The 24,159-nt window shown below is 59.1% G+C and overlaps 2 protein-coding genes across 2 annotated transcripts; both read left to right on the top strand.

Moving 5' to 3' along the window:
- Nucleotides 1-5,170: 5,170 nt before the first annotated feature.
- Nucleotides 5,171-16,056, top strand: LMAN1L (lectin, mannose binding 1 like). The gene is made up of 14 exons (XM_069457445.1): nt 5,171-5,342; nt 7,517-7,689; nt 7,805-7,912; nt 8,002-8,060; nt 9,494-9,593; nt 9,962-10,082; nt 10,883-10,938; nt 11,497-11,629; nt 11,932-12,117; nt 12,679-12,734; nt 13,123-13,190; nt 14,045-14,165; nt 14,784-14,911; nt 15,927-16,056. The coding sequence occupies exons 1-14, from the start codon at nt 5,171-5,173 to the stop codon at nt 16,054-16,056; spliced, it is 1,611 nt and encodes a 536-aa protein (XP_069313546.1).
- A 1,070-nt stretch (nt 16,057-17,126) lies between these two features.
- Nucleotides 17,127-20,943, top strand: CPLX3 (complexin 3). The gene is made up of 3 exons (XM_069457432.1): nt 17,127-17,290; nt 18,481-18,568; nt 20,719-20,943. The coding sequence occupies exons 1-3, from the start codon at nt 17,127-17,129 to the stop codon at nt 20,941-20,943; spliced, it is 477 nt and encodes a 158-aa protein (XP_069313533.1).
- Nucleotides 20,944-24,159: the final 3,216 nt, after the last annotated feature.

The raw sequence follows: 24,159 nt of genomic DNA, 5'->3' as shown, positions 1-24,159 counted from the left end.
CTGAAATCCAGGGCGTTCTGACTCTGGGGTGTGCTCGTGTCTGTGGCTCAGCCCCACCGCGGGTCCACCCACCATTACCTCTGTCCTGGCCCCGGGCAACAGCCCCCTGGCCTCCGGGCCATGCTCTGCAAGCTGGCTGCCAGATGGACCATTCTAAAGCTAGACTATGCATTCAACAACAAATATTTAAGTACCTGCTGTGTGCTAGGACTGGGTTCAGTGGTGAGCAAAATGCCCTGTGAAGTTCACGGTTGGGCAGACAGTCACACAGATGACGACAGACTGAGTACTATAAAAGACAGGCGTAACATGGGAGCCTGGGGGGCGGGGGGCTTCCTGGAAGGAGCCATGTTTCAGCTGAGATCAGAAGGAAGAACAGAAGGCTAGTGGCAGGGCGTGGCAGCCTTGCAGGGAGAGACGCTGAGACGGAGGGAGGGCAGCTTTGTCCCAGGACCTCTGAGAAGGTGGGTGAAGACTACAGACGGCCCAGGGCTGACAGCGGAGGCTGCAGCTGCGGCAGGGACTTGGCTTTCACCAAGTGGAGTCATGGGAAGCCCGTGCAAGTTTTGAACAGGAGGGTGACGTGTCAGATGAGGTTTTTTTTTTTTTTTTGAGACAGAATCTCACACTGTCGCCTAAGCTAGAGTTCCGTGGTGTCAGCCTAGCTCACTGCAACCTCAAACTCCTGGGCTCAAGCAGTCCTCCTGCCTCAGCCTCCTGAGTCGTTGGGACTACAGGCATGCGCCACCGTGCCTGGCTAATTTTTCTATATATATTTTTAGCTGTCCATATGATTTCTTTCTATTTTTAGTAGAGACGGGGTCTCACTCTTGCTCAGGCTGGTCTCGAACTCCTGAGCTCAAACGATCCGCCCGCCTGGGCCTCCCAGAGTGCTAGGATTACAGGCGTGAGCCACTGCGCCCGGCCAGATAAGTATTTTTGAAATACAGAGAAGGTTTGAAGGGAGCCAGCAAGGGCTGGTCCAGGTGAGAGTAGACGGACTCCAGAGGGATGGGAGGGGTGAAGTTGACTGCACTTGGTAATGGACTCAGCGTGCCAGCGAAGGAGTCGTAGCAGGCCTGACTGGCAGGATGGCTATGAGGAGGTGGCAGGGGGCCCCTGCTGAGCGAGGGGACCAGGAGGCTCATAAGTCCTGTTTAGGGCATACTGAGTCTCAAACATGTGCCTTTGAAACTGCCAAGAGGTGTTGAGTCAGTTGTTGGAACCCAGAAGCTGGAGAAGGAAATTCCAGAGTCACCCGCAGATGGATTGAGCCTGACACCGTGGGCAGGCAGGATGAGGCCCACTTTGGGAGGACTCGTAGAGGAGACAAGGGCCACGGCCGAGCCTTGGGGGCCTCTTAGCATTGCAAGGTCAAGAAGAGGAGGCTGACCACCAAGGTGCAGAGGGAGGAAGAGTGTCATGTCACAGAGGCGAGGGAGCCAGTGGGGTCCCTGCTTCCCCAAGGCACAGAGATGAAGGCTGAGCCTGCCTGGTGGATTTAACCTTGAGGAGGAGCAGCACCTGTGTTTTGTAGGAGCCGACTCCAGACTACAGTGGCCAGAGGAGGGGTCAGCAGCCTTGAGAAAGGGGGATGCCAGAGGAGGAGAGTTAGAGGAGGATGTGGGAGATTTGCTTTTGAGGCTTGAGCAAATGTGACTGCCAAAGGAAAGGACATTGACCTTCAGATCATGTCCAAGTGCTGCGGGGGAGGCAGGAGCTACAGAGGGGAAGCCTTGGAGCAGAGGGCGGGCCCCAGACGGGAGAGGGACAGCCCTGAAGTTGCAGAGCAGGAGGGAAACGCCCAGTGGAGCGCTGCTGAATGTGCGACAGCCAAATCTAGGCAGGGGGCTGGGCGGGGAGCTGCGATCTATAGCATTTAGTACTCGCTCACCACGGCCAGTTTCCAGCTACCAACCTGACTTCTCGGGATGCAGGCGGAGATTCCAACAATCGGGGTCAGAAACCTGCAGAGGTGCCTGTGGCTGTGGGGTCACAACAGGGGCCAGGCAGGCAACGCAGAGACTGGGCCACGTGTAAGACAGGAACGAGGGGACAGGGCCCAGCTGGTGGGACCCTGAGGGAAGGCAGGCCCAGGTAGCCGGATGTTCCAGTTCTTTCCACCTGGTGATTTGGGAGCCCTTCCCCTCCGCCCGCGCCCTGCCCCCATTCCGTCATTACCTCCCTCCCCCTCCCCCTCTCTTTCCCAGTTTCTGTATTTTGCTCTCATCTTTCCCGTCGCTTGGTGCTGGCCGCTTGGTGCTGGCCGGTGGCTCACCCTGGACGAGCAAGACGTAGGTCCTACCCTTGAGGAGCTCATGGACTGATGGGGGGACCCTCTCAGGACTCACACTGGTGCCCAGAAATCTGGCGGGGTGTCACCCACTGCCAGCACCCAGCAGTGGGGCCGAGGCAGCAGCAGACATGGGTGGCTACTCAGACATCAGAGGATGACAGGGACGGAGTAAGGGCATTCCTGGCAAAGGAAGGCCACTGCCTGGGCAAAGGCGGTGAGGTGCAACAGGCTGTCGGCGTGGCTGCGGCTCAGGTGCCAAGGGGCGTGGTCTGGGATCAGGTGAGTCCCGAGAGAAAGCAGGGCCGGACCCCACCCTCCTTTGCAGGCCCAGTGAGGAGCTCGACCGCACAAAGGTTTAGGACACCGGAGTGACACGCCCAGATCTGTACTGTGGATCGTTCCGGCGGCAGTCTGGCCTGGAGACGGCAGGACGGCGGGAGGCTGCGGGCAGCTGAGCAGGGGCGATGGGCGGCCGGCTGGAGAAGCAGGGGTGGTGGGGGGTGAGCACGACTGACACTGCGCTGGCCGCCAGGCCCTGTTCTCAGCCCCTTACCCGTGTTATCTTGTGTGACCTCCGACAACTCTTGGAGGTATATATTAACACTACTCGTGTCCCCATTTTACAGATAAACAGGCCCAGAGAGATTAAGGAACAAGGTAACAAATTATGACAGCGGCAAGAGCAGGTTTCAGAGCTTGCTGCTGGCCGGAGGCAGGGGTGAGGCAGCGGGAAGGGTGGGGTGAGGGTGGTGCGGTCCATGAGACCGAGGCCTGGAGGACGATGGGGGGGGCTGGAGAAGAGGAATTCAGTTGAGACATGACGTCTGGAGCCCTGACACCCAAGCAGAGATGTCCCCTGCAGAGAAAGACATTCATTCCGACCTTCCAGGAAGAGGCTGGGCTGGAAGTAGATGTTCCCGAAGCCATGGCCATGAGCGGGCCTGGCCGGGCCTGGGCAGGGAACAGGGAGTGAGGGGCAAGCCCTGGGGCTGAACTTAAGGGGCCACGGTGGGATAGCAGCTGGCAAGGGAGTAGCAAAGGGAGCAGCTAGGGACAGGGAGAGAAGCAGGTGAGCACTGGAGGGGCTCAGGGCACAGGAGGGGGTGGCTTTAGTGACGGGTGGGTGTCGGTAGCATTTCTCTTGGCAGAGGCCGGATGGAGAAGAGTCCGCCGAGTCCAGAGCACCGGGTCACTGCTCAGGCCTTGCTAGAGCATTTCATGGGGCATGGCGGGGGCAGCAGTGGGAAGGCGGGGGCTCCAGGATCGGGTGGAGGCCAGGTGGCCGGGACGGAGTGGGACCACCTGGCATCAGCTTGACTGTGACGGGAACGGGAGCAGGTGGAGGCGGTTGAGGGCTTAGTGTTGAGAAGTGGTTTCTTTTAGCATATCCTACAATTTCCCACTTAGAACCTTGATTTTAAGCGATTTGTAGAGCTTCAGTGACTGAATCCTGCTGGGAACGTACAAAGCACAGTAAAACTTCAGCTATCCAGAATTCTTGGCAAATGAGTCACTCTGGAAAAACGAACTTTATTTGGATGAAAATATATGAAATATAGGATTTCCTACCTTTTAAAAACTTTTATGGCCGGGCACGCTGGCTCACGCCTGTAATCCTAGCACTCTGGGAGGCCAAGGCGGGAGGATTACTTAAGGTCAGGAGTTCGAGGCCAGCCTGAGCAAAAGCGAGACCCCGTCTCTACTAAAAAATAGAAAGAAATTATCCGGACAACTGAAAATACATATAGAAAAAATTAGCCGGGCATGGTGGCACATGCCTGTAGTCCCAGCTACTCGGGAGGCTGAGGCAGGAGGATTGCTTGAGCCCAGGAGTTTGAGGTTGCTGTGAGCTAGGCTGACGCCACCGCACTCTAGTACAGGCAACAGAGTGAGATTCTGTCTCAAAAAAAACCAAAAAAACAAAAAAACTTTTATTATGAAAATCTCCAAACATATATAAGTAGGGAGAAGAGTATAATGAACCCCTCATCCCACCACCCAGCTTCAGCAGTTACCAACTCAAGATCAATTGGGTGTCATCTACACCCCACCCGCACCCCCAGGCCCTGGAATATTTGGAAGCAAATCCCAGACGTAGCAATTCATCCACAAAGCTTTAGTATGTTTCTCCAAAAGACTTTCAAAACATAACCACAATACCATATTATTCCTAAAAATTTTAACAGTAATTCCTTAATATAATCTAGTATCTGTTGTTCAAATTTCCCCAATTGTTTCACTTTTTGCCCAATAGATGAGTTAAAATGTGTCCCCAAACAAGGTCCACACATTGCATTTATTCGCTCTGTCTCTCGAGACTCCCTTTCTTTTTCATGGAATGCATTTGTTGAGAGAACCAGGGTGCTTGGAAGGGTGAGCTTTGGGGATACAGGAGAGAACTGAGCGTCACCGCTGGGGAGGGGAGGCTGAGAAGGAGAGAAGGGTAGGTGGGCGGACAGCCAGGTAGTCGGAACAGCCACGAGCAGGGAGAGAGGCAGGACACGGTGGCCGTCCCCACAACAGGGAGGAGAGGCCAGGGCTGCTGAAGGGTGGGGCCTGTGTATCTCCCCCAGCACACCCCCCAGCTGCTGGAGCCGAGGGGAGGTGGGAAGGTGGCCTGCGCCAGGAGCAGGGGCAGAGCTCGGGTTGGCAAGGGGCTGCCCACACCAGGCTGGAGGTGAAGGAGGCGCAGGCCAGAGAGCCGGCCTGGAAGGAACAGGATGTCTGTGTCGGGGAGGGAGGGAGGGAAAGGACAGTGCCAAGACCCAGCTCCTGCCAGTGCCAAGCTCCTCCCTGCCTGGCCGGGTCCCAGGAGCCCCTCCCTGGCCTCCCAGCTACAGTCTACCACCGGCCTGGACAGCAGCTCCCGAGACAATGCCGGTGGTCAGCGACCCAGATGCCTTGCTGTGCCTCCTCCTGCTCCTGGCCCCCCACGGCGCTGGCCAGGGGCGTCCTCCTCGGCGCAGGTTTGAGTACAAGCTCAGCTTCAAAGGCCCAAGGCTGGCACTGCCCGGGGCTGGAATACCCTTCTGGAGCCACCACGGAGGTGAGGGCAGGGGTGGGTGCCAGCCATGCCCAGGGTCCCTCAGCATGCTGGAGGGGCTGCAACTCGGTAGGAGACGGGCCTGCCAGGGCCAGCCTCTGTCCAGGGTGGGCAGGGCCTGGCGCAGACAGTGCCAGGGGCCTCAGGACCCTTCCCAGGCTGGTCTCCTGCTCCACCACACCCAATCTCAGCTTCTGCTCTCTGCTTCTCTGCCCTGGGACTTCTCTCTCCTCCTCTGCCTCTCCTTGGACCCTCCCCTTCCTCTGCCTCTTGAATCTGTGAACGCACACACGTACACATGCTCACACACTAAGTCCCAGGTACAGAAACAAGGTAACTTGGACCAGCACAAAGCCCCAGGCTCCCGGCTCCATCCTGTCCGCCTGCGCTGTCCATGAGAACCGAGGGACCACCTGCAGGGAGGCATCCTCGTGTCTGGCTGTTTTGCCAGAGCAGCCACTTCCCTGTATGCATGTTGGGGGCGGAAGCAGGTAAGAGAGCATCTTAGCCCATGGGTCTGTGTTCAGGGCCTTCCAAACCCAGACCTATAAAGAGTCTGTCTTCTGCCTGATCTTGTTCCAAAAGGGATTTGTGACTTACAAGGACCTATACAATAGAGAGGAACTTAAATTAGGAGTGAGCAAGAAGAATAAGACTGAGGGTTAGGATGGGACATGAAATGAGTCCAGTTTCCAAAACGTATGCTGTGAGAGCTCAACTCTGAAGTTGGGCCATGGATTTAGCTCAGAGCCTCCCAATAGGCAAAGCAAAAAGAGAAAGCAGATCAGCTGTGTATTTCTATGAGATGTAAGTTCTGAGAAACGGCATGATTCCTAACTGAGACCAGAACAAAATACCCCTTTAAAATGACAGGCTCTGTCAGTAGGGTCTTTCTTCCAGTCCTTCCCAGAGGCGCAGGAGGTGGATGGGGTGGGCTGTCTCTCACAGCACCAAGCCAGGCCCTGCCTCCGAGCCAGGAGGGCAGGGCCTGTATACCACTCACTGCTCTTGGCCTTGCCAGGTCTGGGCTGTCACAGATCATGTGGGGGAGCAGAGGCACATTCTCCAAGGTCACCCAGTCTGTGTCCATTGTCTATTCACTCACCCTGATGCTCCTCTGTGCCCAGCCCAGAGACACAGGGCTGAGTCAGGCTCCAGGAGCCCGCAGTCTGGAGCGAGGTGGCGCGACCGACCCACGCGAGGCTGAATGCATAAGGGCAGCGGGCAGCGGGCAGCCCTTGCCTCCTGAAAGTCACTTCAGAGGCAGTGGCAGCTTCTGGGAGCCCCAGGACTTCTGGCCTTGCACTCTCTGAGCCTCCCTGCCCCCAGCCTGGCCTTTGCAGGGCAAACAGGCGGGATTAGCATCCTCTGGGAAGTCCTGGCAGGGTCTGGGCCTGGGCCAGGTTCCAGCCTGGCGGGGGAGGGAGAAAGACAGCTGGAGTAGGGCTCTGAATGCCCTTCTGGTTCCTGCCAAGTCGCCTCAGTTTCTCTCCCCGTTCCTCCCCGTCATACAGGCTCCGTTCTGCCCACCCTGCCACCGCCAGGACCCTCCTCACCCACACGCTCCGCCCGTTCCTCACGCCCCGGCCGGCTCCCCCCTGCGCCCTGGCGTTCCTGCTGTCACCCTGGAACGCCCCAGGTCCCCTCCCCCAGGAGCCCGCCCTCGCGTCCCCCCAAGCTCCCCAGCCTGCAGTCCCGGGCAGGCTGCCTCTTCTCTCCCAAGTGCTCCGCTGCGCTCTGTGGTCGCAGGCACTGCCTCTTCCCTCACACGGCCTCAGTTTCCTCATCCGAGAAATAGGAGGGCTCAGACACAAACCTCGCCCGTGGTGGGAAAAGCTGCACTTTGGAGACAGATGGAGATGAATTCCAATCCACTCAGTGCCTTAACTGTTATGAGTCTCAGTTTCCTCATCTGTAAAATGGGGTCTTATAAAAACAGACACCGCAGACTGAGGTGGGGCTTAAGGGAGGACGCAGTCCGTGCTGGCATCCGCTGTCCTCCCTGGCACCGGCCCCTCCGGCTGCGCTGGGCTCTGGTTCCCACTTCTCGGTGGATTCCTGCGTCTGACCAGTGGCCGTTATTGAGTGTTCTCCTTCCTCCTCCTGAAGCCAGCCCCGACAGTGGAGGGGACGCAGGGGTGTAGCGGGCCGGGGTCCTGACCTGCCCTGGTCCACAGACGCCATCCCGGGCCTGGGGGAAGTGCGGCTGGCGCCGTCCATGAGGCACCGCAGTGGCGCCGTGTGGAGCAGGGCCTCTGTGCCCTTCTCCGCCTGGGAGGTGGAGACGCAGATGAGGGTGACCGAGCCGGGGCGCCTGACCGAGCCGGGGCGCCGGGGAGCCCAGGGCATGGTGAGTGGCCCCACTCAGGCTCGACAGAGGAGGGTGGATCAGGGAGGTGGGCAATGAGCCCTGGGGTTCCAGTGCCCTGCAGGGACCCCTGAGCTGAGGGATCGGGGACCCGCAGGTCGTGTGGTACACCCGGGACAGGGGCCATGTAGGCTCTGTGCTGGGGGGCTTGGCCCCGTGGGACGGCATCGCGATCTTCTTCGACACCTCTGCCGAGGATACCCAGGTGAGTAGTGGTCTCCTACCCACCTGCCCGCCCGTGCCCTCACCCTCCTCCTGTGCCCACGGCTCAGGCTGATTGTCACCCCCATGCAGAACAGCCCTGTCATCCATGTGCTGGCCAGTGATGGGCACGCCCCCTATGAGCAGCTTGGGTAAGGCCTGTTGGGACTGCCCCCCATTCCTGGGCCAGAGGGGCTCCGGCAGGGAGCCCGCCCCTCCTGGAGCTGTCACCCCTGCTGGCCTTTCACTCTGAGCTGGTGGCTGTCCCCCTGGGACTCTCGCCCACTCAGTCTCAGCTGTGCCCCTGGCGCCCCAGGACCAGACTTTGCTCCCCGTCCCTGGGAACCAGGAACCACCCCAACAGCCCAGGGGAAATGACACAGGCTGCGGCCTGCGATAAGCGTGTCTACCCCATTATCTCATCTCATCCCCGACACTTTGACAAGGGGGAAGTACTACTAGTCCCCATTTGCAGGGGGGGTAGAAAGGTGAGGTGACACGCCCGAGGTCACACAGCTGGGTGCAGAGCTGACATCCAGCCCAGACTCGCCTGTGGAGGGTCCACGCCCTTCCCCGCACCAGCTGCTCCTTCCCTTCCCCAGATGACGTGGCTTCTGTGGCTTCTGTCCCTCCCCGGCCTCCAGTAGCTGGGCCGGTTTGTCCGTGTCTCTCAGCAAACCTCCCTCAACCCGTGACAGTCATACGAACTGCTGGCGTTGGTGGCGCTGAGCTTGCTGCAGCCAGGCCAGCCCCAGGCCCTTCGCAGGCCCTGTCTTAGCTACCCTCGTAAGACGGTTACCAGCCACTTTCACTTATCGTCCTCCTCCTCCTCGTTTTAAAGACGGGAGCACCTGGGTTCGGGAGGATGAGGTAACTCGCCAAGGTCACGCAGCTGGGAGTGCAAACCCAGGCGGCCGCTCTGTGCTGCCTCCCTCTGGGCTGAGGGCGGCAAGGCCAGCTGCCCTGGCATGAGCCACACGCCCATAGTGTCGCAGTGTCTGTGCGCCCCTGTCCCGTGGGCCCAGAGACACTCAGAACTCCACACTCTTCTTCTAATTCCCCAGAGCCTGCTGCGCCACCCCGTGGGGAAGGTGGGCTGTCATATTGTCCTTGGCCACGAGGACATGTCCCATGTCATCTGCCCTGAGTCTGTCCTGCCACAGTCTGAGCCGCGGCAGCAGGGAGAGGAGAAAGAAGCTCTAGCCAGAGGCGTGGGGACTTGGGGGAAAGGACAACAGGGAGAGGTGGTGGGTTGGAGGATGGAGGGCAGAAACCCACTGTTGATCCAGGCCTCTGTCCCCCTGGGGAAGCGTCGCAGGGCGGCCCCTGCCCCTTCCTCTGTAGACTCCAGGTTCCAACGTTCTGCCAGGCAGGGCTTGCTCCCCTGCCCTTCTCCCTCCTGCTAAGAGAGCAGACGACAGCAAGAGAGACTCAAGCTAGACAACAGGTCCCATACCAGCTCACCCCTTCCCCACGGCAGTGCCACCCCCAGTGGGGAAGCACTGGGCAGAGTGGCTTCTAGGACTTCCCTCACCAGCCAGCCCTTGGGTCCTGCGTGACCCGGCTGGATTCCAAGTGCCCACAGGGACGGAGCTGGCTGGGTGCTGGGCTCCTGTCATCGGGACTTCCGGAACCGGCCACACCCCTTCAGAGTGAGGATCACCTACTGGCAGCAGAGGCTGCGTGTGAGTGGCCCCTCCTGCTTTTGGGGTCCTCCAGGTGGGGAGTGCGGAATACAGGGCCCCGGGGACAGAGGTGCTGCATGTGGGTGCCCCAACAGACTGGCGCCTGGGCACCGCGCAGGGTCCCTGGCCCATGCGAGTCAACACCCACCTGGGCTCCTGCACCCGACACAGGCTCCTAACACTCACACAGAGCACAGGTGTGGAAGGGCCAACTTGAGACCAGGCGTGCAGGTCACCTCCGTGCCATTCTGGCACCAAGCCCTGTGGCCGTCTGCCCTGCACGGCAGCCCACGAGTCAGAGGGCAGGACGATGCCCCACTGCTGGGGTCGGGGGAGCAGAGGGACCTCACTCCCTCCACGCCCCTCAGGTGTCCTTGAACAGCGGCCTCACTCCCAGCGATCCGGATGAGGTCTGTGTGGATGTGGGGCCCCTGCTTTTGGTCCCTGGAGGTTTCTTTGGGGTCTCGGCAGCCACCAGCACGCTGGCAGGTGAGGAGCCCACTGGGCAGGTAAGAGCAGAGTGGGGACTAATGCATCGTCCTGAGCACACCTTCCCCAGAGCGCTGTGTGTGGGCTGGCCACTTCCCCACCATGTGACCTGGGCCAGTCCTGAGTCCTCTCTGGGGCTCTGTGGCCATCGGGACAAGTCACGTCTGCCTTGAGACTTGGAAGTCTCAAATGGGATAAAACAAGAGAAGCTTGTATTCCAGTGTTGGCCCCATAGGTGCCCCCAGGTGGGAGCTGTGGGGCAGGTAGAAGAGGGACAGCCACGAGGAATATCTAGGGAAATGGAGCAAAGAGGAGTGATGCGATAGAGAGCCATGGAGGGTCCTGCAGGTGGACAGCAGGGGAGTCGGAGTCTTTGAATGCCAGGACTTAGTCTTTAGACACTGGGTACTGGGGAGCCATGGAAGGTTTTGGAGGAGGAGCACGACATGGTCAGAGCCACACCAGGGAGGCAGCCACTGCGAGGGTGCCTCTGCCAGTAGCATCTGTACTCTGGCGCCTGAGGGTGTGTATTACTCACTTTGCTACCAGGGCTCTAGCCCAGGGTGTTTTGTGATTTCCAGTTTTCCCACTCATGGGGGCCCATCTCTGCTGAGTGTGAGGTTCAACCCTCACAGCCAATCCACCCCTCTACTCGTCTGCCCCCCTCACCCGTCCTGTGATGTGAGCAAGACAAGGGCCCGAGAGCTGCCTCCCTGGGGTGCGATGGGGACTGGGGTGAGGGCCAAGGGAGGGGCTCTGGGTGAAGTGGTCATATTTCTTCTCCATCCACTCCCTTCCAGGTGATCATGACATCCTGTCCTTCCTGACCTTCAGTCTCAGCGAGCCGAGCCCAGAGGTGATGCCACCCTGGCCACCTGGGAGAGGCCAGCCAGGGACACTTCCCTTGTCCGTGTCCTAGTGCCCTCAAGCCTGCCACTCCAGCCCTCTCCCCACCTGTCCTCTGAGCTCCGCGCAGGCCAGGCCTCGTGTTGGGCAGTGCTGGGGCCGGGCCCCGTTCTCAAGGCCTCCCAGGCTGGCAGGGCCACGTTGTTACATCACAGTTCAGAGTGATCAGAGCTGGGTCTCGAAAGGTGCAGGAGGCCATGGGAGCAGAGAGAGGGGGTCTGAGCTAGCCAGGGGATCGGGGCAGGCTGCTTGGAGGAGATAGGCTGGAAGGACCGGAGGAGCAGCGTGCCCAGGCCCCGGCTGCAGCGGGAGGGGAGGTTGTGGGGATCTGCACAGGTGCAGAGCTCAGAGGGCTGGAGCTCGGAGGGTTGGAGCCCGCAGGGCTGGGTGGCCGAGCTGAGAGCTCTTCCCTGGCTGGGGAGCATGTCTGGTCAGGGAGGGAGACTGGCTTGTGGGGGAGCCCCTAGATCTCCCACGGGTCCCAGGCCCCCCTTTCTTCCTCCTGCAGCCTCCTCCTCTGCCCTCCCTGGAGATGGAGCAGCTCCGCCTGCAGAGGCAGCTGGAACGGCTGCAGGCAAGGCTGGCCCTGGGCACCAGGGAGGACACAACTCCACAGCCAGACTCTGAAGCTCCAGGAGATGGTAGGGACCCAGGGAGTAGGCAGGTGGGGCAGGGGCCCATCTGAGTCACAGGATCCTCTTCCCTTAGAACCAGCAGTCCTTTAACCAACGGGGAGATGGAGGCCTGGGGAGGCCATATCTAAGTGGGACCTGGGGCCCAGGTGTTCTGTCCTAGCCCCGCCTCCCAACCCAGATGCATTTTCCTGGGAAGGGTCTTGGAGGCAGCAGCCATGCCTTCTGACAACCCTCTCCAAGATGCCCCCCAGAGATAGGCTGTGTTGCCCCAGCCCAGCTGCCCAGCCCAGCTCTGCTCCAATCCCCAGGGGAAAGGCTCTCTGACCTGGAGGAGACGCTGAGCAGACACAGCCGGGTCCTGCAGGCTCTCCAGGGCCTCTCCGAGCAGTTGGCCCAGGCTGACAGGCAATGGAAGAAGCAGATGGGGGCCCCAGGCCAGGCCAGGCCTGAGGGCAGCTGGGTGAGTGACCCTTCTGACATCCAAGGCTCCACCTGCAGCCTTGAAAGAGGAGCAGGCGCTACAGCCAGGAACCAGCCCCCCACCCAAGTTCTGGAGGGAAGAGGGGAGGGGGTGAAATGCCGCAGGTCACAGGACAGGACAGGGCAGCATACAGGAGGGCATCTCTGCACAAGCAAGTGCCCACAGAACCACAGAGCTGGGGCTGGGGAAAGGAGATGCCAGGTATTTGGACTCGGGTCTGTAGATGAATGACAGAAATAGACTAGGTGCTAATTTGCATGTAGCTTCACATGTATTTGCATACAGCTTGCTTAATGCTCAGTTGCATGAAAATCCTCATTTCAACCCCAGTGCCATCTGGCTCCTCCCCCAGGGAGTCCTGCCTCAGGTCATGCCCAGCCTGGGGGCCTGGGAGCTGAACTCAGCCAAGGTGCTAGGCACTGGGCAGAGGGGGCCCGCAGCTCCCGTAGGCTTTGACAGTTCAAGGTTTTAATCTGTGTCCTCGCGCCAGAGCAGCTTAGGCTGGGCTGCTGGAGTGGGGAAGAGGGGAGGGGGCCCTCGCTCCAGGGCCAGGCCTCTCTGATCCTACCTTGAGGCCCTGCACCCCTCCTGCCAGGTTTCACCGGCCACCTCTGCAGGTCACTCAGCGAGGCAGGGACCCAAGCACTGGGTGTTGACCAGCACTGGCCCCAGCTTGGATGGTGCCCTGGGAGAAGGGGGCAGACAGGACTGGGCTGGGCCTGTGCCTCCTTCAGGGGACAGGGCCACTTTTAGAAAGGGGAGGGATTTTGAGAAAGCCCATGGGTGGCCACTGTTGCGGGAAACAATCACCTTTAGGGAGAGGGGTTTGGGAAGGGGGCGGGAAGCAGAAACCCGGATGGACGGGGGATCAGATAAGCTCCGTGTGTCCAGAATGAGGCGGCCCCGGTAATCTGGCAAGGCCTCCGAGAGGAGGAGGCTGCAGTATTCCTGGGGACGGTGGCCTCAGAAGAGAGGGGCTGTGCCCTGGGCGCTAGACAAGAGGCTGGCTCTCCTGTAGGACTCCGCCAAAGTCAGTGCCCTGCTCCATGGACAGCGGACTCTGCTCCAGACCCTGCAAGAGATGCGGTAAGGGATAGGGGGAGGAGAGGGACCTGGGGGACCCCCTGCACCTTGCTCCTCTTCCTGAAATTCCTCCATTCGCCCTTCATTCCTTTTGTCATTTCCTGAGCACCCAGCACAAAGCCTGGCAATTGGAAGGGCTGGGGGTGGAGTTAGGTTTGTTGAGTTGACTTGAATTTAACTGAATCAAATTTAAAGTTTTGAAAGTCCTAGTTCAAAAGCAACTCTCTCTGGGAGAAGCCCAACATGAAGGCCCCGGTGAGACATTCCCGCCCCAGCGAGGGTTGGTAAATCTGAGCCTTCCTTCAGTGACAGCTCCTGGAAGGAGGGGACATTTTGATGGGGGTTCTTGGACGGTGCCCAGCCAAGATCAGGCCAGCTGGAGGAGGCGGTCCCTGCCTTCGTTTTGCCCCTTTCAGCCTCCCAGCATCCACTCCAGACCAGGCCTCTGGGGCTACCCACAGAGCCCTGGGTGTACGGGGAGCACTGGGGATGCCTGGGAGGAGGAGGCTTCAGGCTGGCTGCTGTGCCTGAAGCCTAACCCTGCCCCCCACACACATCTAGAAGCCTGAGCTGGTCCGTGGGAAGAGGGAAAGGAACTCAGTCCCCTGGGGGCCGGGGCTGGAAGGCAGAGCCCAGGGGAGGCTGGGCTTTAGGGAGATCCCTACCTGAGCTAAAGCTGTCTCAGGATCTAGGAAGAAGGTTTGGGGTGAAAAGACCAGCCCCCAGGAAGAGGCCCCCTGGGTGGTGCCTGTTCCCCACCCCTGTGCTGCCCCTAGGGATTATGGGAAATGATTAGGTGATTTGGGTGCAACCAGAAGGGGTAATGAGTCATCTCCTTTGGTTTCCACCCCCACTAGGGAGGCAGCAGCCCGCATGGCCTCAGAAGCCGGGGTCTACCTGCCTGTGGGTGCCGAGCATCATTTCCTAGAGCTGGACCAGATCCTGAGCCTCCTGCACAAGGACCTTCGGAGCCCAGTGGTGAGGCGGCAGTATCGAGCTGCATAGGGGCCCCATCCCTGAGGTCCAGGCTCAGCCACCCTTCTTCCAGCACCCCTGCAGCCCCCAGGCCCCTCCTGCCCTTGCCCTCCCCGCCCAGGACGCCTGGCAGGCACAGCTGTGTCTGTGTGTGCATGCCCACACGCAAGGACACAGATCTCGCCCTCTCTGCCCTCTGCTCTCGGGAGAGTCCCACAGACTCAGCATCAGCAGGGCCCTGGAGAGCCCCTGGTCCAACCCCCAGTGTCCAGAAGCGAAATGGGGTGGGCTGGTGGAGTGGGTTCTTCCCCACACCCCTGTCTCGTCCTGCTCTTGCCCTCGCCCTCACCCGGTCTTTTGCTCTCTGCTTCTCTCTTTCTCTTCTTTTGAGCCTTTGATGATTCCAGGCCCCAGGCCCTCCCTGCTGTCCCCAGATGGAGCCAAGGGAGCTGGGGTCGGGGAGGCAGCTTTGTAGCTGCCCCTTCTCCAGGTTCCTGGATGAGAGCCAGTGGCCCCAAGCCTGGGGAAGGAAAACAGAGAGAGCACACACATGGCCCAGATTCTAGGTCCCCTCCCTCCTGGATGAGAAGCTGAGGCAGGACCTTGGACTTGCCCTTTCAGAAAGCAGCAGCCAAGGCTCTCCGCACACCTGGCTGGCCCCCAGGGGCCTTCTCATGCCTGCGGCCCGGCCTCTTCCTCTTCTTCCTCCTCATTCAGACTGTAGGCTTCTTCTGCTACGTGCACTTCAGGTGGGCCTCCCTGTGGGCAGGACTTCCCATTCCACCCAGCATCTCTTGGTTCTGGGCTGCAGCCATTCAATTGGAGGGGAGGGCACTGAGGCCCAGAGGGGACCCACCTAGTCCCCAGACAGCAAAGAGCACAGGGCAAGCCAGGACGAATTCTTTTTCCAGGCACTACTGCCCATCTGCTCAGGCCCCAGCCCCATCTGGGTCCTTCCCTCCCAGAGCTCACTCTCTGGAGTGAGAAACTGACAAGTAACTGACAGTATCACCCCGAGCAGTCAGTGCCATGATGGCAGGAAGCTCAGGGGCTGTAGGAGTGCAGGAGAAAACACGTGATCTAACCTGACGGGACCAGGGAATCGGCCTGGAAGGGACACTTGATATGGGCCATCAAGGCAACCAAGAGTTTTCCAGCCTGACAAGATAGGTAAAGGCATTAATGCAGGGGCAACAGCATGGAAAAAGACACAGAGGCATGAAAAAGAACCATAATATTTTGGAGAAAAAGTGGCAAGTTCAGTACTGTTGGAGCAAAGGGCGGGACCAGTTTGTGAAATTGGGCAGAGAGAATTGAAAAGGTGGGGGGAGGTCACTCATTTTTCCTGGTGCTTATTTACTGCATGAATGTGCACCCTTCAGAGATGTGGGTGTGCTAAGGGCCTCAGAAATGGGACTGACAGCCCCTCCTGGTGGAATTTCAAGACCAGCAGCGTCAGTGCGGGCTGGGACGGTCCTAGAGAAGGACTGAAATATGTTCAGCTTTAAAAGGCACAAGGTGGAATGATCACGGGCTACGCACATACTTAGGGGTGCAAGGGTGGTAGTAAGCCTAGAGCCACCTGCGCAGACCTTAAATGCCAGGGGGAAAGTGTGGACCTTCTGTGGCAGGCCAAGGGAGACACAGAAGGTCCCAGAGCAGGGGAGACTGGTGCAGTGAGCGGAGCCAGGCAACTGTGACAGTCTTGGTTTCAAAAGCCCAGAAGGCAGAGACCCAGATAACCTCTTCTCTCTCTGGCAGCAGACAGGAGCGGGACAAGAGCCTTTGGGAGTGCCTGTCCATAGGCAGCCCTCCTCCGGTTCCTGCGGCACACATCCCTAGGGCCCCGGGGGCTCTGAGGAGGCAGCCGCTGCCCCCCAGCATGCATGCCTGACCCACCTGGAAGCCGCTGCTCATCCCGGGCAGGCAGGCAGTGTCTGGGGTGGGAGAGGGCTTGGCCAGTATCCTCTGTCTCTGGTGCCCAGCTCCTACCACACCTCAGCTTTTGGTGAGCTCCCACCTTATTAAAGGTGATTTCCCTTTGCCAGTGCTTTGATATCCTCATTTACCTTCCAGCTTCACCTTAGTCTCTGCGAAGGCGTCCACCTCCTCTGGGTAGGCAGCTGGGAGTGGGCTCCAGGCAGGCAAGGAGGCCAAGGACTTGCCCAAGTGCCAAAAGACCAGATACCCCACAGGCTTTGAGCCCAGGACTACAGAGGGAGAGGGAGTCATAACTGTGTGTAATTCTGTCCCCAAATTCACCCAGAGCAAGGAGCAGTATCTCCCAATGTCCCTCATGGCCCAGCCCAGCCAGCATCACCAAACAACTCTCCCTCCCCACTCCAAGCTGCTCCAGGGCCAGCAGGGCAGGCGCGTGACAGAGGAACTCTGAGAGGCCACCTCATGGAACCATAATTGGGATTCCCGCTCTCGCCCTCCGGCCTCCCTCCCTTTCCCAGCTGCTGCTTTCAGCGGGTCGGTGGGGGGCTAGGAGAGAGCGGGATGGGGCCCCAGGTTTTTGCCCCTTGCTGCTACCCGGATCTTGCAGCTGAAATCCTGGCCATCAGTGACCCAGGAGAGGAGAAAGTTGGAGGAGGGTAGAGAACAGGGTTCTGGGCGTGTACCAGCTCAGCCCCTTCCCAGGGAAGCGACCCCACCACCGCAGGCCCTAATCCGCTGTCAGCAGTGCCCAGCGGAGCTTGGCGTGGAAGGAGGCACGTGGGGGAGGCGGGAGAGGGGAGCGGGCACGTGGTCCAGCCTTCCCAGCCCCGTGCATGCCCCCCGCCCCCCGTGAGGAGGGGTTTGGGGAGGTGGGGGCGGGCCCAGGCGGGGGCGGGCGGCTGGCGGCGCCCAGCGCGGACCGCGGCGGGAGCTGTCCGCCAGACCTAGTGCTGAAGTAGGCGCGGACGTGCCCGGTGCTTGGCGCGCGGCACCAAGCGCCCCGTGCCCGGGCCGGCGAAGACCATGGCGTTCATGGTGAAGACCATGGTGGGCGGCCAGCTGAAGAACCTCACCGGGAGCCTGGGGGGCGGCGAGGACAAGGGGGACGGGGACAAGTCGGCGGCCGAAGCGCAGGGCATGAGCCGAGAGGAGTACGAGGAGTATCAGAAGCAACTGGTGGAAGAGAAGTGAGTGGGATCCCTTCCTGGTTCCAACGACCCCCACCCTCACCCCCGCGCGCGCGCACACACAGAGGCTTGGCCCACCCCTGGGCCAGCCTCAGGCCCCAATCCCCCCTTCCCTACTTTCCTGGACACAGTGAGAGTCTGGGAGGTGTCCTCTAGGCTGCCCCCAGACCCACCCCATCTCCAACCCAGGACCCGCTCCAGCTTCATACTCCGGCCAAGGGGGAGCGGGGGGAGGGGCGACAGAGCCTGGGACGGGGAGGGGGTGCACGTGCATTTCTGACGAAACAAGTAATCCCTTAATCCGATCTGGTCCCAGCTGCCTATGTCTTCCAACTGGGGCTCCTCTGAGCCTGAGGCTCTTAGGAAAGCGGTGCAGCCACAGGGGCTGAGAATCATGGAGACAGATCCTGAGAGGAGGGTGCTCACAGATACTGAGCCTACTTGTGCGCCAGCAGTGCTGGGCCGGAGAGGCACCCCAGTAGAGTTAGCGGCTGGACTCTGCAGCTAGGCCACTTGGATTCAGATCCTGCCTTTGCTTCTTATTAGCTGGGTAACTTTAGGCAAGTTATCCTTTCTGTGCCTCCGTTTCGTCTTCTGTAAAATGGAGATGGTCATCATAATGCCTTACGAAGATTAAGTGACAATGCATGTAAACTGTTTAGCACAGCACCTGGCACATGGTAAATTCTGATAGCTATTATTGCACTTAAACCTGATAACAGTTTTGTGAGTTGCAAAATCCTTATCCCCATTTTACAGAAGAGGAAAGTAAGTGATTTACCCAAGGACATACCTAAAATGGTGGTGTAGCTAGGAGGAGAACCCACGTTTGTCTCAAATTCTTTTCCCCACACGACACAGCTTTTCAGGGAGGGAAAGAAAGATGGGGGCGGAGGCCACTAGAGACAAATATTAGAGTCTGCAGAGGGAGCCAGATGGGCTAACTCCCCTTCCCTCCTGGCTCAGCCCAGCGGTGGGTGCAGAGATGAGCACAAAGTGTGCTGTGATGGGAAGAGCCAGCAAAGACTAGCCTAGGTCGGTCATGTCAGAAAGCCCTCGCTACACACAGGCTGACCACACGCAGGGACCAATGCAGCAGCTGCCAGGACTCAAAGACCCCTTACCCCCTCCCTCACAGACCCCTGCTTCTCTCAGCCCTTGCAGTGATTCTGCCCCTGCTGTCCCCACAGGATGGAGCGGGATGCGCAGTTCACACAGAGGAAGGCAGAGCGGGCCACGTTGCGGAGCCACTTCCGAGACAAATACCGGCTGCCCAAGGTAAGCTGGCCAGGGCTGCAAGGTGCAACCAGGACCTTGAGCTCCCAAGCCTGGACTTCTTCGCCCCATTCTGGATATTGCAGTTCTCAGCCATAAACTCACAGGGAGCTTGGTTAGATCCTTTCCTCCCTGACTCATTCACTTGTTCATTCATTCATTAATTCACAATTAACCAACCCCAGGCAAGGGCCACGGCTTGGCGGGGAGGGGAAGCCCAGTTCTCAGGATACTGACAGGTTTGTGTTTCTTGAGCCAAATCCAGGCCTCTTCTCTCCTTCACCCCCACCTCCCAACCCCAGAAAGCAGTAGATCTTACTGGACGGATGAGTGCTCTTGGAAAGCAATAGACTTTACAGCAGGGGTGAGTGCTCTTGGGGCCTCTGAACATATATGGAGGGCAGGGTCGGGGAGAGAAGGTCCCACCCTTTATGTGCCAGGTACTTGATCTTCATATCCTCATCTAACCCCCCAATAATGCTGCCAGGTAGCTATCACCCACATCTACAAACTGAGGCTCAGAGAGATTAAGGGACTTGGCTATGGTCATACAGCCAATAAGTGATGGAGCTGGGGTTAGTCCTCAAGCCTGTGAATACTGAGCTTGCACTTGCTCCAGGACCCCAGGCTGCCCTCCAGGGTATGGAGTCTGCCTACAGGCAGCAAAGTACCCCCGTGGCTGGCCCATCAGCCAGGCAGTATGTCTCAGGACCCCCGTGTGCCCCTGCTCCCCTAGGCACCTCAGCGCCAGATGGGCATGTAGGTGTGCTGCTCCAGTTGCCCAAGGAGCACAAGCCCCTCCCAGCATAGTGTGCCCAGAACTGTGTTAGACTCTGAGGGGAAAATACAAGTAAAATGCTATAGCACTCCTGACCTTGATCTTCCACTTGAATCAAAAGATCATGTATGTGAACATCACATTCACTTATTCAACAAATATTTACTGAGCCCCCAGCTGCCTCGGACTCGCCACAGGGCACAGTCTTTTGGAAGTCTCTTGAAGGGAAAACCAGTCCAGAAAGCCTGCCTCGCTGCAAACCCAGTAGGAACGGATGCTTGCACTAAGCATTTAAAAGACGAAACTCCTGCCATCAGGGAGCTCTGAGGCCAGTAGAAGAGGCAAGACTTGGATGCAACTGAGTAGGACACAAAGTGGAAAGCCCAAGCCCCCCAGCACCCCCAGAGGGACAGGGAGTGCAATGGCCATCAGTAGGTGCTATGCAAAGAAAGCATAGACATTGGAATCGGTGGAATCGGTTTGAATCTAGCTCTCCCACTTCCTAGTTGTATGACCTTGGGCAATTTAAGTTACCCCAAGTTACTTACTTAAAGTAAGTAACTTAAATTTAAAGTGAGTTATTTGCTTAAATTATCTGAGCTTCAATTTGCTTATTTGTGAAGTGAAGATAACCATCCATATACCTGTCTCGGCCAGGCATGGTGGCTCATGCCTCTAATCCTAGCACTCTGGGAGGCCAAGGCAGCAGGTTCACTTGAGCTCAGAAGTTCAAGACCAGCTGCAGCAAGAGCGAGACCCAGTCTCTACTAAAAATAGTAAAAATTAGCCGGGCATGGTGGTGGGCGCCTGGAGTCCCAGCTACTCGGGAGGCTGAGGCAGGAGGATCTCTTGAGCCCAGGAGTTTGAGGTTGCTGTGAGCTGGGCTGATGCCACGGCACTCTAGCCCGGGCAACAGAGTGAGACTCTGTCTCAAAAAACCAAAACAAAAACAGACCAAAAAACCCCGATATACCTGTCTCCCAGGGTTATGACAAGAATTAAGAGCACTCAGCTCAATGTCAGCCCTATAACAGGTGTTTGATAAATGGTACCCATCACTATTACTGGTTACATCCTTCAACAGTCAGCACACAACATCACCGGCTGTAACAATGTGTCCCCTGGGTCTTTTCATTTTGTCTTCCCTTGCAGCGCTAGTCCTTCAGTATCTCCGAGTGCGGTGAGGTGATAGTGCAAGGGCTCCATGTCCAGCCATCCAGTGCGTGATCCTGGGGCGTGAGGGTGGGGGCTGAGCGCACTGCAACATGGGGCCCAAGAGTCTGGGAGCCCGGGGACCCCGGCCAGGCCTCTCCCTGCCCCTCAACCCTGGGTCCTTACAGACCTCCACCCCCTCCCCACACCCTCTTTCCTTCAGAATGAGACGGATGAGAGCCAGATCCAGATGGCAGGCGGAGACGTGGAGCTGCCCCGGGAGCTGGCCAAGATGATTGAGGAGGACACGGAGGAGGAGGAGGAGAGGGCCTCAGTGCTCGGGCAGCTGGCCAGCCTCCCTGGCTTGGATCTCGGCTCACTCAAGGACAAGGCCCAGGCCACCCTGGGGGACCTCAAGCAATCAGCTGAGAAGTGCCACATCATGTAACCACTTCCCTGGAGTTGGCCACTGGGATGACCAGGGGGCTGAGCCCCCATGAGGGCTGAGTGTGTCTCACCTTCCAGGGACCCATATCCCATTTTGAGCTTTGTGTCCCTTGCCCCACCCTAGCCCCAGGATCCCTCTCATCCGTGCCCCAAGTCTGCCTTCTGGTCTCTCCCTCTCCATGGAAAGCAAGGTCCCCGTTCCTCACTCTGCCCCTCAGGACCCACCCCCTACTTAGCCTGTGGAGCCTCCCAAGGTAGCAATAGGCCCACTCCTCTCTGGCCGTGGTCCCAAGTCCCTGCACACAGGAGCACCCTTAGAGAGACACACAGAGGGTACAGAAACTCTGGCATGTGCAGAGGCGTAAGCCGCAGAGGCACCCTGCACACACAGACACACACGCCAAGTCCGGCCCCCCTGGTACCCAGCCCCTCCAGACACCAAGACGCAGATGCTCTCAGCAGACGGGAGGCCTGGGTTTAAGTTTCCACTTTTATTGTCCTTGACAGCCACTGCTCTTTCTGGGCCTCATTTTGTCATCTGTAAAATGGGAACAGACTGGCTAATTTCTCAGACTCTTTCTGGCTTGGCCTCCCTGGCCTCTCAGAGCCAAACCCGCACCCGTCCTCGGGCAGGGCAGCAGCTGCAGCCGTAGCCTCCAGTGGCTGCCACCGTGGGCTCTGGGAGCCGAGTGACGCCATGCGAGGGGAGGAGTGCCAAGGATGAAGCTGGCACTGAACAGTAGCCCAGGCAGCTCCAGGCCTTCTCTGGGCCCAGGGCCCAGCCAATTTCTGTTCTGTTCCTGTAGAACTCTCTTCTGGATTCTGTAGCTGGAATCTCCTCTCCTAGCTCAGTGGAAAATAAAAGTCCCAAATGCGGTGCCCATCTTCCCGCATCTTACTGACCCCCCCGAGCCTGCCTGGAAGGGGTGTCCTTTAGCTCCTCACCCACAGCTTCATGGGAGGGAGGGGACACCCAGTGCTAGGAGTGGAAGTGTCTTTCGTGGAACCCCTCTGGCTCCATCCGTAAGATGGTCCAGTTCTATCTTCTCAGGGGCCTGGGCGAGGGCGGGCTCTGGGGCCATGTGACATAGGTCTGGGCTTTGAGGAAGATGTGGCAGCCAGCAGGACGCTGATGTACAGGGGCATTACTGAGACCACGGGGCTGTCTCCGGCACCTGTGCCTACACACCCTGGCCTTGGAGATGGAAGATGTAACAAAAAGGCAGAGCAACTGCATTCCAGCCCGGCACTGCTGTGTGACTGTGAGCAGGTCCTTTCCCTCTCTGAGCCTGTTTTGTTCCCTGTAAAATGAAGAGTTCCACACCCCCCCCACTCTGAATAATGATAGTATTGTTTCAAAGGGTGACCATATATAAAGCCCTTGGCATGTGACAGACCATATCAATAAATGACTCATTTCTTTAAGAAAATGAAGAGCCCACATCTCATCCAGCTCACCTGTGCCAGGGGTGTTTGTCCAGGAAACCAGCCAGGAAGTTCCCAAGCAGGTCATCACGGGGGCCTGGGCCGGAAGAAGGTGCTACAGGCTTGCCCGGGTGCCCCCCGTGGGGTCTGGGTCCCTGGCCTGCTGCCGAGGTGCTGGCCTGCAGGGAGTCCAGCCAGGACCTGCAGCAGGAACGGACATCTGAACGTTTGGTCGCAAGGGCAACATCTCCATGAGGTCTCCCTTGTAAAATAAGAGCAAGGAACATAAACCTGTTGGGTAGGTAATGTGGGGCGGGATGGCGAGAGGGCAGGGAGGGACCCAGGCCAGGACTGGGGCTGCTGCCTGGGCTGTCACACTTGGCTTCACTCTCCTGAGCATCCAGGGAAGGGGCCTGGCCCTCTGAGCTGTCCCTGGGCTGCCTCCTGCCCTTCTCAGCTGGAGGAGACCCACGCCAAGCCCCAGGCTGAGGGCGTGGGGGCATGGGCGGCCTCGGCGTCAGCAGCGGGGCCCACGTCAGCACTCCGCCCTCCGGGGCCTTCCGCCTAATGGGATTGGACAGGGCCGAGAGGGAGAGGCAGGGCGGCAGCAGCGGGGGCTGGGAGGCAGCACTCACTGAACCCTGTCGAAGCAGGGCTGGCCGGGGCCTGGGGTCAGGGACTGGGGAGGGCTGAGCCCCCACACCTGCTCCCCCCTCAGCCTGAGAACGGAACCCCGAGAAGCCCTGACCGTCTACACTGTCCCTGGAAGGAGGCGGAGGTGGCTCTGGGCAGAAGGAGCTTGTTCTAGACCCAGGCAGAGATGGGCTGGGGGCTCCCAGCGCTGTTGGCCTCCCCTGTTCCTCGCCCTGTCCGCCAGCCGGTGCCCCTCTCATCTGTGTCCCCTCAGCCTCTGCCTCGTTCCTGGCTCCGGGCCTGTGCGGCACCACGCCCTCAGCTGGGGCGGGCCCGTCCACCTGGAGCCCCTCTTCTGCGCCTGCCCCCATTGCCAGCCCCCAGGCCCTGGGGACATCCTTGCCACTCTTCCTGTCCTGCCCTCCTTTCTGGGCAATCACGTGCTCCATGACTGGTCCACCCTCCTAGTGTGATAGGAAGGCCACAAAGCCACTGGCACCCAACTTCCCTTGTCACGGGGCCGAAAACCCCAGCATTTGTGCATCACAGTTTGGACTCTGATGCTCCGAGCCCCTCCTTCCTCCCTCCCTCCCTCCCTCCCTCCCGCTCTTCTCCCTCCCGCCTTCTTTCTTCTTCCCCTTGCAGGCAGTCTGAAGATACAGGAAGCACCAACTCATATTCCTGCAGGGCTGGGGGAGGAGAGCTGGCTGGCCTGTCCCCCACCCTGCTGGCCCTCAGGGCTCTGGCTCCCCAGTGCAAATGATTTCAGGGAGCCCCTGCCCAGGGAGCCTGCAGCACCTTCTCCTGCCTCCCCCCACCCAGACAGCTCAGGCCCAGTTCCCAGTGGGAAAAGAGGTGTAGAGAGAATAAGTGACTCTCCTGAAGCCAGCTGGTCCCCAGGGAGTTTGGGGGGTGACCAGGGCTTGGAGCACTGAGGATCTCCCTTTCCCTCAATAGCCAGATGGTCCCTCCTCAGACCCTGGAGGCCACAGGCAGGCACTGGGGACATCTGGGGCATGTTCCTTTGCTGAGCCAAGAGGCTGACAGGCCTATTGACCCAGCTGATGCTCAGCCCTGTGAGGTGGAGCTTCTGTCCTGCCGAGGCTGGGCTAGGGGTGAGAGCCACAGGGCCCACTGCTGGGCAGAGCTGTTCCCAGAC

The sequence above is a fragment of the Eulemur rufifrons genome, chromosome 2 (assembly GCF_041146395.1).
Source record: "Eulemur rufifrons isolate Redbay chromosome 2, OSU_ERuf_1, whole genome shotgun sequence".
Classification (NCBI taxonomy): Eukaryota; Metazoa; Chordata; class Mammalia; order Primates; family Lemuridae; genus Eulemur; species Eulemur rufifrons.
The sequence above is the reverse complement of the archived record's forward strand: the minus strand, read 5'-3'. Positions and strand labels throughout refer to the sequence as shown.